This window comes from Phalacrocorax carbo, chromosome 3 (genome assembly GCF_963921805.1).
Source record: "Phalacrocorax carbo chromosome 3, bPhaCar2.1, whole genome shotgun sequence".
Taxonomy (NCBI): Eukaryota; Metazoa; Chordata; class Aves; order Suliformes; family Phalacrocoracidae; genus Phalacrocorax; species Phalacrocorax carbo.
This window is the reverse complement of record NC_087515.1, coordinates 17,436,972-17,450,596: the sequence shown is the minus strand read 5'-3', so window position 1 is coordinate 17,450,596 and position 13,625 is coordinate 17,436,972. Positions and strand designations below refer to the sequence as shown.

Sequence of the window (13,625 nt, the reverse complement as noted above, 5' to 3'; positions counted from 1 at the left end):
TAACTCCACAATTGCTGGCATTTTCCAAACATCCAGCTGAAGGAATGTCGCGGTTTGTAAAGGGCAACATCCTCCCACTGTGACTTACCAGTATTATGAGATTTCCACTGAGCCACAGACTAACAGAAAGCAAGTCTATTTTCAGAGAATTCATTTGAAAAATTCCACGTTTCAGACTGTTTCACCAGTGGTCTGCTAAGCTAAGGAAGTCATGCAATCACTCAGATCAAAAGCAGCCATGGATCCCAGGCACTGGGAGGGAACCAAATAACACCTTCTGCTACACCCTGTTTCAAGGAGTTGGTCTCATAGCAATAATACAGGAGACAGTAGATTGTGCAGAGCCTTACTGTTGACCTCTTTCTTTATAGGGCCATACAGCTGCTTTCCTAGTTTGATTTATGGTCAGTGCAGAGAATCACAGAACAATTTAGGATAGAGGGCCTTGGGCAGAAGGGACCTGCTCAAAGAGAGCTAAGTTCAAAGTTAGATCAGGTTGTTCAGGTCATTGTCAAGGTTTGAATACTGAGTTAAATTAAATTGGTAACCGAAGAGCTGAACTCCTGCCACAAACTTCTAAAGCACTGGTAGGAAGATAAATAATTTTCTGATGCACCAAAGATTTCAGATAAAGTCTAATTCTCCGGCTCCAATGTACAGGGTGGGCTTTGCCCTGTGGTCATCAGATATCCTCATCATTTAGCCAGCAATACACTTGCACTAAGCACTCCACGTCCCACACAACTTCTTCAGCCTCCTACTATCTACCAGCTGCCTTTGCTTTTAGGTTATCACACATGTTGTGAGAGTTACCATGCATTTTTCAGACTTCCCAGGGTAAGAGAGAATGGAAGCACCCACCACACTCCCCCTAAACACTTCATGAAAAGCTGGGAGAAAAACTGTCATGAAGTCACATCCCAGCCTCATCAAACTGGGATTCTTTACAAATGGCTTCTCAAATACTGCAGCAAATCATCTTGTGTGTTCATGTCTGCTGCTCCCAGATACAGCGTGTGGAATAACAACTCTAAAGGAAGGAACTTGTAAGGGACACATTAAATGCTTCTTACAGCTATAAATCCATAACCAAAACAGTTTAATATTCCAAATCAATAACAGACTCTAAGAGTATTTGAAAGAGGAAAAAATACTGCAAAAAGATAGACTTGAAAACAATACAGCTTCAAACCACCCACTTCATTTATTATGAGACAAGCACGTGCTTGGCACTCTTCACACAGAAAGGATGAACCCCAAAGGGCTTTCATAGCTCAGATCAGACAATACAAAACCAAAACCCCATACTCAGACAACACAATGGTGTGATCTTCATCTGGTATATTGTATCACTAAATGAGACCAGATGAAGATCCATTTTCTCTCTTCTTTAGGGAATATCTATCTTCCTCTGAACACCTCCATGTGTATCTCCTACTTTAAAGTAGGAACCTGAAGAAATGAATGCTTTCCTACACCCAGAACTGCAGAACTCCTATCTAAATACAACAGATGTAATGCAGCCTCCTGCTCTTAGAGCCTCCATATGAAGGTTTAAATGCACAGAAAAGACCTCAGGGCTTTGGAAGAAAAGGCTTGTCTCTTCACTTTAGCTGAGAAATAACTGCCTCTCCATCTTAACCAAACTGAAACTGCACTTTACAGAATAGAGCAACCCAAGAACAAAGAGTAGGTGCAGAAACTTTCACTCAATTCAGAAAGTTTTTCCCAAAGGCAAGGAGAACTCCAGGTTTTGTATTTGCATTCATCTCCTGCTTCATCCCTGGTAGGCTAAGGTAATTATATCAAAAGCTGCAAAAGCAGCTTAGATTCCTCCAGCAGATTTCATATATATATATATATGTATTTTATATATACACACATATATACATGAATTTATATTATACATATGAATTAATTTTTATATTTACAGTTTTATCAGGAAGATGAATCCAAGATATAGGGTGAATTGCACTCTCTGGAAGCTGGAACTGTAGCTGATTTCAAGCAGGGTTATAGCAGTAATACAGCCTGGTTTTGGATTGGAAATTTTGCTTAGAGCTCTGCAGGAGTCTGAAGGCAGGCGTGGGCATGGGGGTGGAGGACAGAAGTATCTGACTCTGTATCCAGCTGCACAATATCAAGCTATACTTTATATGGTGACATTTTGCTGACAACGCATACCTCAAGGGCAAAGCTCAAAGAAAAATTCTCAAAAAAAGAAAAAAACCCGAACCTGACATGTAGACATTATCTTCATTAATGTTAAACAGCCAGCATGGGACCAAAGTGGGAGTTTGTGAAATTGAGCTGCAAATGGTATAAAAAGACTGCAGTAAAACTACTAGAAGTTAAAGTCTGACTAAGGCTAGGATTCCCCAGGGCATTCTGAAGGCTAATGTATGCTCAATGCAGCCCTCATGTTGGGAAAAGGAAAGGGAACACGAGGTGATGCAGCAGTATTTGCTGCTTCTTTGTGGGAGAGGTGTAAACCTTCTGTAGAAGGGCATCTGTGGCACTCTGCACCTGGACTGCAGCTTCACTGGTTTCAGCACTGATCTGTGACCTCAGTCCAAAGGGCTTGGACTCCTTAGTGACTGCATAACGCACACAAGTGCCTTCCACTCCATCTTTCCTGCTCCTTGCAGTGAGCTCTCCCAAGTTTGGAGACTTCACCACAAATTCAAATCCAACAAGAATACCTTAGAAGACAGATAGGTGCAGCAAAGAAAAAGTATGAACAGTGCTTAAACTGAGAATATATTCAGATTTTTAAGATTGTATCTGAAAAAAAGGGAGACAAATGGAAAAACAAAGGGAAAAACAAAGGAAAAGGAATACTGTATGCAGCTCAGACGTGTATGTTAGCGCAGGGAAAAGGTGTGAGATGATGGCAGGGCCAGAACATTGCCACAAAGTTTCCTAACTTTGCTACTCTTTCTTTCAGGTAGAGAAAAATGCATTTATATATAAACATAATAATGACAAGTTCTTTGAAATTATACAATTTAGATCAAGGACTTTTAGAACCAAGCAGAACCTGACTCCTATTCTCATATTCAATTTACTAGGGTTTTTTACTCACCAGGTAGATGAAAAAAGTAATTGATAGATATTTTAAAAATAATTGCAGGGATTGGAATCATAAAGAATTCCTCTTTTCTGCATATTGGCTGTTACAGAGTATGTTTTGGCTAAATTTTCGTCAGAATTTTTAAAGCCTATTTTGCTATTGTGGAGAAGCCTTTCTCTAGATCTGTTTCCCGTAATAGAAAAAGTATAATCAATTTAAACATTATAGCATGCATTATTTTGTCATAAATGCCATAAATGCCTCTTTCTGGAAAGTTGCAGTGTGCTGGTTATTGCTTCACTACTTGAGTTTGAATAATTACACTTGAGTAGGGAAAGTACAATCAACTCAAAGCAGCTCTTCTAGGGTACAACTAAAATCAGAAGAGTACAAAATAACCCCAAAATATCTAGGACAGCTCTTTGTAGTTATTAGGATTGAGATTTTTGTTGGCTATGTTTCCCTGTCCAGAGCAAAGCCGTACAATACAACTAGTCCAGTTTGACTGTGCTTTGGAAAGGCATATGCTACCAATTTTTCCCTCAGAGAAACACTGAATTAAAAGAAAACGAACTTGTTTAGCTCTGCAAAGTGTGTGTGCTTCCTACTAAAATCTGCTCAACTGAAGGCTTACAAATTAGTCTCTGGAGTCAGGAAAGGCCATAAAAAGAAAACTACTTGCTTTCCAATAGTAATAAGTCTAAGCGCTTGTAGGATTGTACAGAAGGCAATAAGCTATTGCCTGCACAATGAGGCCTCATTCTTTGCAATGCAGACTGCATCCAAAGCAATGGGTGCCAAAGCAGTGCAATACCTGCATTTTCTACCCTTTTTGGGATCCCAATACAAGCTCATTTACAGGTGAAATTATTGAGCTGACAACTTTTTCTTTCCATATCATTATTTTATCAGTATTTAATGACATTATGTACTTTTGTATTAGCTTCTGGTAAAACAGCACTGAATAACAGCAGTTTTCTAAACCTTGACATGAGAAATTTTACCATTTATAAATAAATACATCCAAAAGCATTGTCTAGTGCAAATTCCTGCAAAAGATATAACTAGTAGGAAATCTAGAGATAATTTTACAGGAAGGAATTACAGAAGTGGATTATATGTTTTATGTAAGTCTAAATTTCAGCTCCTGATGCCTCTTGAAGATTATCCTAAACAAAACCAGGATAAAGTACCTGAACTGGCGGAGGATGTCATAATTTGCATTCTGTCTACATATGGCTTTACTTATAACTCAATGTGGAGTCAGGGGAAGTTCATACTGCAGAGAAAGAGGCAGTCTAAAACATGTAGTACTGGTATTTTGGGTAGATGGTCAAGGTGCCATCAGTGGTGACTGATTAATGATTCTTCTCATGCAAATTAGGACAACTGCATCTCTCATTGTCCACTCTGTACTGATTAATGGTAAGGTAGAGGACAGCTGAGACTAAGAACACATTAACATTTTCCAACAGAGCAGCCTTCATTCTTTGCAAATACCTACTCCACAAATGAGTGTGAAACATTCACTATAGCTGCGAGCTGAAGCTACTCCTTTAGATCAAATCATTGGCCGTTTGTTTTTTATGTGGAGTGTGCTCTGGAAATAATGTGCCATTTTTCCAAATCTGCTATTACTTCAGAAATTCCAGTTCATGCTGCAGCAGAAGCCAGATACTGTGGGACATAGTGATTTCTGAGTCGGGGACTACAGGGGCTGCAGGGAGTACATGTACTGGAGCCTCCCAGTTTTTACTGGGAGATCTGGATAGGCTGGAGGAGTGGGCCAGCAAGAACCTTATGAAGTTCAACAAGGACAAGTGTAAGGTCCTGCACCTGGGAAAACATAATCCAGGAGTGCAGCACAGACTGGGATTCACCTGGTTGGAGAGCAGCTCTGTGGAAAGGGACCTGGGGTTCCTGGTGGACAGAAAGCTCAACATGAGCGAACAGCGTGCTGCTGCATCCAAGAAGGCCAACAGGATGCTGGGTTGCATCAAAAAGGGCATCACCAGCAGAGAGAAAGAAGTCATTATCCCACTCTACTCAGCACTTCTCAGTCCACACCTGGAGTACTGGGTACAGTTCTGGTCCCCGCTCTACAAAAAGGATATGGACAGGCTGGAAGGGGTCCAGGGAAGGGCCACCAAGACGATCAAAAGACTGGGAAGCCTGCCGTACGAGGATAGCCTGGGAGAGCTGGGTTTGTTCAGCCTTGAGAAAAGGAGGCTCAGAGGGGATCTCATCACCGTGTACCAGTACTGAAGGGGTAGCTACAAAGAAGACAGAGACTCCTTTTTTACATGGAGTCACATGGAGAGGACAAGGGGGAATGGACACAAGTTGCTCTTGGGGAGATTCCAATTGGACATGAGAGGAAAATTTTTCACAGTGAGGACAGTCAACCATTGTAATAATCTCCCCAGGGAAGTGGTTGACTCGGCCACATTGGACACTTTTAAGAGTCGTCGGACAGGGAGCTGGGCCACCTTGTCTAGACCGTGCTCTTCCTAGAAAGGTTGGACTAGATGATCCCTGAGGTCCCTTCCAACGTGTGATTCTGTGATTCTGTAACTTTGATTTTGTCTTGGTAACTTTGATTTGTGACTTAGTAGTTTTGAATCATTGTTCCAATGATTGTGCCATACAGTAATAGAGTGAACCTTACCATTGAACTTTGTTAAGTCGCACTTCTACAACAATATATGAGAACCACTTTTGCTAATACATTTGACAGTGGTTCTTTAAGTGATCTAAATCCCACTTTCATGACAGGTTTTAGTACTAATAGTTTCAGATACAAATCTAGAACAGCCAAAAGTGACCAAAGCAAGCATGGCTGTATAATACTGTGTGAATGCTCCTCTGTAAATATCATCCACAATTATGAAATTTCAATCCAGAACTGAATCTCCTCTGAGTGCCATGGAATGTTGGCTGGCAAGCTATGCCCTAGCATAAAACTTTAAATGCAGACATACATGTCTTGCCCCATGTCTTCAGAAAGGCTTGGTATCAGAAACAGGTGGAATGAGTTCTTTGATACAGTAGTGACTTTCTGCTATCAAACTGGAAACAAGTACCATAGATTACATCTGAAGTCTAATTGCCAAGATGATGGACAATGACTGATCTTCATTTTTGCAAGTGGCATTTGTTTACTTAAGACAGTCTACTAATCTCACCACCTTTGGAACAAATCAGGAAGTCCTGACCTTCCATTACTTTTAGATGAGGAAAGGCATCTGAGATTAATAATTGCCTCAGTTAGCTCAACCTGCACTTCTTGACCTAACAGCTCATAGTTTTTTGACTTGCCATGTTGCAAAGCGCAGAGACCTTACTTCCCAGGAAGCTCGAAGGACCCAACATCAGCAAGACAGATGTCGCCAGGGGCTTGTCCTAGATGGCTGACAGCATTCTGCCAACTGGGCCCTCTATGGCTAATATTAGATTATAAATTCTTCAGGGAAAAGACAGCTTTCCTCTAACGGAAAGCCTGCAAGAAGCTTTTCTGTCTCTGTAAAACAATGATGATAGGAAGATTAGGTAGTAGCCTAGAGAGAGAGAGAGAGATATGGCATCACTGATCATCCAGCTGCCTGTAAGGGGAACAATGAATAACATTGGACAGTTAAGGTTTCAAGTAACTGAAAATATGTACAATGTAATGAATAGACATCTGGCAAGAGTATCCTCTTCCAGTTAGCACACCATTTTGGATAGCTGGAGTTCAGCTAACTGAGGTTGCACTACAAATGCATTATAAAGATTTTTCCAGTATGCAGCTCCTTTAACTCCAGAGGTCTTTCTTCAGGATTCTTACATCAAATCCACTGCCTTTTTCTTTTTCTTTTTTTTTTTTTTTTTTTTTTTAAAAAGTGTCATGTAGTGAATCCAACCAACATATTAAATACATTAAAGCCTGAATCTTCCTGCCAAGGCTGACTGGTCCGGGAGGTGGAATGTGCGGTTCTCTAAGTCGGCTACAAATAGATCTTCTCCCCTCAGAGCTGAAAAAGCCTGCTGAGCCAGCCAGCAAAAATGTAAAGCAGACATTAATCACAGCAGCCTACACCTTCCTTCCACTTGCAAGCTCTGTGTACCAGCAGAAAGTATGGAGAGAGCACCAAAACAACTGAGCCTAGACTGCTCTTACGCACTTCCTGAACTATTGCTAGCTCAGAGGCACTGTAACTAATTTATTGCTATTAACTTCCCTGTGTGATGTATTTCAACCAAAAGCAACACAAATATAAAGCACCCATCTGATTGGTTTGACTGAGGTTTTCTTTAGTTACATGGTAAGAAAGTGAATTTTTCCCTCCCCTGAGGAAACAAAGGCAGCAAACACAACATCTGAAAGAGCATCATCAGTGTTGCAATCTGCCATCTTCAGTATTGAAACCTAAACATCCTCTTTCAGATTCTGTTATGCAGACTTACATAGAAAGATACATTCTCTCATAGAATCACTTGTACATTTAAGAAACAAAACTAACCAACAAACTAACACGCTTTTTTATCCTAACATTTATTGTTAATGAATACATGCTGTTGGGTCTGTCTTTGTTTCTGACTGTTTGTTTCCTTCCTAGAGCTGCAAAATTTTTCTACCACACCACTCCTGCAGGAATTCCTCTTTTACAAGTTTCACAGCAATGATACAATTTGTCAATTCACTTGGCCATCATTCTGCCAGTGACAAAATACCCAGTGTGATACATCATCCTCTGATTTACTGCCTCTCTCACTGGTTTGTCAGAAATTTGAAGACCTTGAATGGAGAAGTGTTATACAGAAATTGATAGAGCAGGTCTTCTTCACTTTCCAGTGCAATATGGAGCATTTCCTACAAGCTCTGGAAGACCTTGAGCGACCAAGTTTTAAGCCATCACTATTACTATGTACTTCATAGGTATTTGAAGACATCCTGAAAGATTTCAGTAACACTTTCTATTCTAAGCAACCTACAAAAGTTTTTAAAAATACCTTAAAACATTTCCATTATAGTTTTTCTTCCAGCTCAAAGGAAAAAAAAAACAAAACAAACCCAAAACCAAACATGTAAAAGATTCAAAATGGGACAACGTATGATTTTAACTCATTAACATTCTCTTCAGAAATCACACATACATACACTACTTATAAGAAAGTCGTGCCATGTTCATGCTGATAAAAATCCTTATATCGCTTAATCATGTTCTTGAGTAAATAGTAAACACCTAATTCAAAACTAGATGTCTATCAGTAATTATGTACATGCACACAGAATTTATTGGTAGGCTACTTCAGTCAGGACAACAGTAGTACCTTCTTTTTGCTGCAGTAAATCTGCCATTTCTTCTCTGGAGGGAGTGCAAACATAGCCTCTCTGTTCTTGTCTGTGAGATCCAATTCATCCTGGAGATCATGAAGAAGAAAAACAGAAAAAAAAACCCAGTCAACAGCTGCATTGGTAACTTATAATAGGTTGAGAGGAATCTGGACCAGGTATGTTGACTAGCCTTCAATCAAAAGGCAGAGGACTTAGTGGCTCCCAAAGGCTTGAAAGATTATTGGTTTTGTAATTTTTACCTCACTACTGTGAGTTCTCCCTGTCAGAGCAGAACCTATCAAGAGAGGAAATCTGAACCACTGCCATGTCAAACTTCCATTAGTAATGATAAGTCAAGGATGGGAAAGACCACATGAAAGGCATGAAGTGAAAAACTCAAAGCCCTGGCTTATGTGACACAGACACTCCATACAATTCTTAGAGGAAGCCTAAAAATTCAACGCACCTTTTTCCTGGCCTGCAGTACTAGCTTGGTCTTCCATAGAAGGAGAATAGTGAAATTGCTGATCTTTTAAACAACGGTCATGAGTTGTCTAGTGGCAGTAATGTCAAAAGCAACCTACAGGTTGAAATGTTTGTCCAGATGTTTGTCCTCTAAACCACACAGTTCCCAGCATAAGACAACCAGGATTTCAGACATAAAGGCCATATCTCCACAGTGTCACATCAGGCTGAACAGACCAGCAAAATCAGTCTCCGATATGAAAAGTGAGTTCAGTGGAACACACCCTTTTAGAGTCTAGCCAACCTTACATTTACAAAATTAAATACAATGCTCTGATCTGGAACTGACTCCCAACTCTGTCACAAAAGCTCCCTCTGGATACACCACTAAATTCCTCAGGTTTGGTTTCTCTTCTGTAAATGGTGGATATGAGGATAGCCTGGGAGAACTGGTTTTGTTCAGCCTTGAGAAAAGGAGGCTTAGAGGGGATCTCATCACCGTGTACCAGTACTTAAGGGGTAGCTACAAAGAAGATGGAGACTCCCTTTTTACACGGAGTCACATGGAGAGGACAAGTTGCTTTTGGGGAGATTCCAATTGGACATGAGAGGAAAATTCTTCACAGTGAGGACAGTCAACCACTGGAATAATCTCCCCAGGGAAGTGGTTGACTCGGCCATGTTGGACACTTTTGAGCTGTCTGGACAGGGAGCTGGGCCACCTTGTCTAGACCGGGCTCTTCCTAGAAAGGTTGGACTAGATGATCCCTGAGGTCCCTTCCAACGTGTGATTCTGTGATAACAATAGGCTCTCTTCCTATGCAACATTGACTCTGAAACCATCAAAGCAGAGACTGCTACTTGCACTGTGTTATTTAGCGCTGATCGGAACAGGGCTCCAATCACAGCTGCCAGTTTCAGGTGCTAATGGGAATTAAACAAATAAGAATGGTCTTCATAGCAAGCAGCCTGTATGAGCAGGGACAAAGATGTCTAAATGAGAGTTTCAGCAATATAAAGACAAGCTTCCAATAACTTTTCAATGAATCAGTTTTGGCAGGGATTTCTTTTTCCTATATATTTGAAAGTGTTTGGAGAAGGAAGTGTCCAGGGGTCCAATATCAAGATGACATTGCAGCACTAGGAACACTGCACATGCAGATTCTGGCACCCACAATAGCCTAGCCCAAGCAGAGACAATACCTCTTTAACTCAGCCCAACAATGGCTCATTTGGAAAGTGTTCAGGGCTGGGAAACTTGTGAAAACAGTGAGCTAAATTGCACACTGAGCCTGGTAGCGGCTGCTGACAGATTTAAAGGCCCATAGAGGTTTCAGCTGCAAAAAGGTACAAAAGAAATGCAAACAGTAACAAGGCGAGGTCAGTGCCAGCAGCCCAAGGTAGAAGAAGCTGGAGGGTTTTTCTAAAAAAGAAAGAGTTTAAAGGCAAAAAAGCCCAAAAATTTTAGCTGTGCAAAAATAGTGCAAACCATGTGGAAATGTTTAGGGTGAGTTTCCAAACAAGGGGGCAGCCAAGCAAGGCAAGGAGTTTTATCCTTGCTACACACAACTAGAAAGCTCAGGCCAGGATCACATTCTTGGGGGGAGAGGGAGAGTGAAACGACATGTAAGGTCTTAAGGCAAGCAAAGGAATGCTGTTGGAGGTCAAGCATGTGGGAGTGAAAGGAGGGGCAGACAGGGAATCAGAAATGCCAGGTTTGGAAGAACTACCAAAGAGGCCAGAATACACATCTGAAATGAGCTGGCTGGGCTCAGCTAAATTCTTAGAAAAATCATGATTGTTTTATTGAACTGCCTAATGATCTTAGCCTTTTTTTAAAATTTTATTTAATAAAACCAGCTAACTTGTTTTTCTAATCCATGCTACTCTTTCTGCAGTCTTGTGGCAGATCAGACAAGTAGCAAAAGCTCTTCTCAGAAGCTGTGCACAAAACTGAACGATGACCTCAACCAATATTGTTCAACACAACCATTTCATCAAAAAAAAATGCTCCTATTGACTAAAACCACCCGGGGGGCAGGATGCTGACACTAAGCAGCTTCTAGACACTGCCCTGGACACTAGCAATATCAGGGACATAAAAAGCACTCTGCTTTCAATGGCCCAGTAAGAATATGCAACTTCCAGTCACGTAATTTTGCATCCTGATAGCATGACATTCTTTTCAGGACAGAAGCCTAGAAGGATGGTTTGAAAGGAGGGAAGATCCAGTGGGAACAAAGTGCACCCACACCCTACTTTGTTGTGACTCAGGATGGTAGACTCAGTCAGAAGAACATTAGAAGTCATCACATTTGCTCAGGTAACATAGTAACAGGGAAGATGCTCAGGGTTCCAGGCATAACTCCACCACAAGAGGCAGACCCAAACACACCTGACTGGTAAATAGCACACGGTGGATGGATTACCCTTCCTTTTGAAACAGCCAGTGTTTCTCTTCGTTAGGAGGCAAAATGCTGGGTTCTAACCCCCAGGTCAGAATGGCAGGTAGCAAGCATGAATATTCATCAGGGAAAGAGACACCTCCAGAACGCATAGCAGCAGTCAAGCTCTTCAACACCCTTTCCTGAAGTTACTCTTCAGCAAGTGTGCTTCTTCACTTAGAGGAAGAAAGGAGAGGGAAGAACTGAAGAGGCCTACATGCTCCCCTCTACCTATACCATTAATCAAATCCCACCCTATAAAGAACCAAGAAATCCCTGTAAAATATGAGACATATGAATCCTTCTTCTGGAACCCTCCAAATCATCTTACCTCTCCCACCCCCATCCCATTTCTACAGAAAAAGATCAGAAGACCACCATGACTACACAGGAAACCCCTGGATCAAGATAAGAAAGAAGATCCTGGATCAGGCAGATATTTTCCTATTCTGACTCAGGAACCTAACAGATGGCACATAAGGAAACTTGCTGCCTTGGAGGGAAGCAGGAGGAACAACAGAAAGAATAAATTCCAGAAGGCTAATTTGGTCCACGAATAGGTCATTCTGACCCAAAGACAGAAGCAGGTCTGTCAGCATGTAGAACTTCAGACCCTAGAGTTAGCTCAGTGACAGCAAGCAGCTATTGAAGGAGAAAGGAATTGCAAAGGTTGGCAGGAAAGGGGAAGAACTACAAACTCTGAATGCAGTCATGCAGACTGGGGTTGGAGCCAGGCTAAGGAAGTTGACATGACCAAATACCCAGGGAGCAAATGTAAAGGGCAAGAAAAAAGGGTCGATCAGAACAAAGTGGAGTACACACCCTCCTCTATCACCTGTGCCAGTTTCCCAAGCGACATGCAGTAACTCCTCTTCTATAACTTGGATAGGCAGCTTGGTTCCAGCAATTCATGCCAGCATGACCCTGCACAATGGAGCTCAGCCTTCAGTCTCTTAAAAATACTTGAAGCTGCAAGTGTTCTCATGAAACACTGCTTAAAAAGGCATTTGCCAGGCTGGCCTGAGAGAGATGTAAAGTACCTCCAGTTAGTATTCCTTATAGTTCTGTCCTTTATTTCCTATTTTCTTTTTTTTACTGAGAGAGGGATACATTCAGTTAATTTCACTTTCATGTGGGCGTTTTTTAAATTTATTTACTCAGACTGAATTTCAGTGATAATACATTTAAAAGGTACTGGAGCTGGATTTGAGGTTCAAATATTTCCAGTCCAGTTCTCAGGCCAAAAGGGAAGACAGCCTCCATTCAAAATGGCTACAACCCAAGGAAATAAGAGACAGAGAGAAAGAAAGGGAACAAGAAGGAGGAATGGGTAGGAAACGTAAAACCAGTATGTTGTGGTTTTATGTCCCTTGTTTTGGGGAATATTCATCAAAGAATGAAAGCTGGATTTGATGCTGGGTAGCCTTCAGCTCGATAATGATACCAATCACAGCCCCAGAAGAGCTAAAGAGAAAAGCATTTCTCACCTAGACTGGGTAGCACTTTTCTTAGTGATGCAAAATGAAATTAATATAGAGAAAAAGTAATATTTTGGGAATGTAGAAGAGTGGTTCACCTGGAGAGAGAACCACTAAAGGAGAACTTTTAATACCTGCCAACATCTCTGTACTGAAATGTGTATTGCACCTCCACCATTCAGTCTGTGGAAAGGTGGGACAGTCACAAGATAGGTGCTCCTTCATCAGCTTACTTCACCTGGCCTTGCAAGAAGACATATACAGTCCATAGGAATTTTGGAATTTAAATGGCAAAAACTTGAAATAGTTTGAAAGGCAAACCTTGTAAGATACTCAAAAACACAACTGAGGTTTCCCATTTCCAACATATTGATGCTGAAGTCACAGCAGGGGTAGGATGGAGACCCGAAGTCTATACAGAGAGTAATAGGGCTTCAGGGCTCCAAATCAGAATACTGGAGACAAAGATCCCCAACCTTGGTTCTCCGGGGATATGTGAACACTGATGGGAGATTTCCTTAGTTCCAGTTTCTCATTCTACTTGTCTCAGTTCCACTGGCTGCTGGACTTCATAGCCACCAGGGAGCTTCCCACTGACTTAAGGTCAGACAGCTGCTTCATTTTGTAAAAGACAAAAAACAACAACCCAAAACAACCATCCAACCAGCCTTCAGAGGCTGGTGGGGTTGGTTCAGGGCTTTTTTGTTGTTGTTGCTTATTTTTTTGTTTTGTCTTCATAAAAGTTTAATGAATCGTGCATAGCATTTCCAGATTGATGAAGCACAGAATTATGACGTGATATGTTCTGTTTACTGCAAGCAATAACTTACTTAATATGGGCATAACAT

General features: G+C 41.2%; 1 protein-coding gene across 4 annotated transcripts in view; it reads right to left on the bottom strand.

Annotated features, from left to right (window-relative positions):
- Positions 1-13,625, bottom strand: part of DAAM2 (dishevelled associated activator of morphogenesis 2) — a 214,309-nt gene that overhangs the window by 97,864 nt on the left and 102,820 nt on the right. For all 4 annotated transcript variants that reach the window (XM_064446028.1, XM_064446025.1, XM_064446027.1 and 1 more), the window contains one exon: positions 8,387-8,476. In XM_064446028.1, the coding sequence (XP_064302098.1) occupies positions 8,387-8,476 (90 nt within the window). The remainder of the gene's footprint in view (positions 1-8,386; positions 8,477-13,625) is intronic.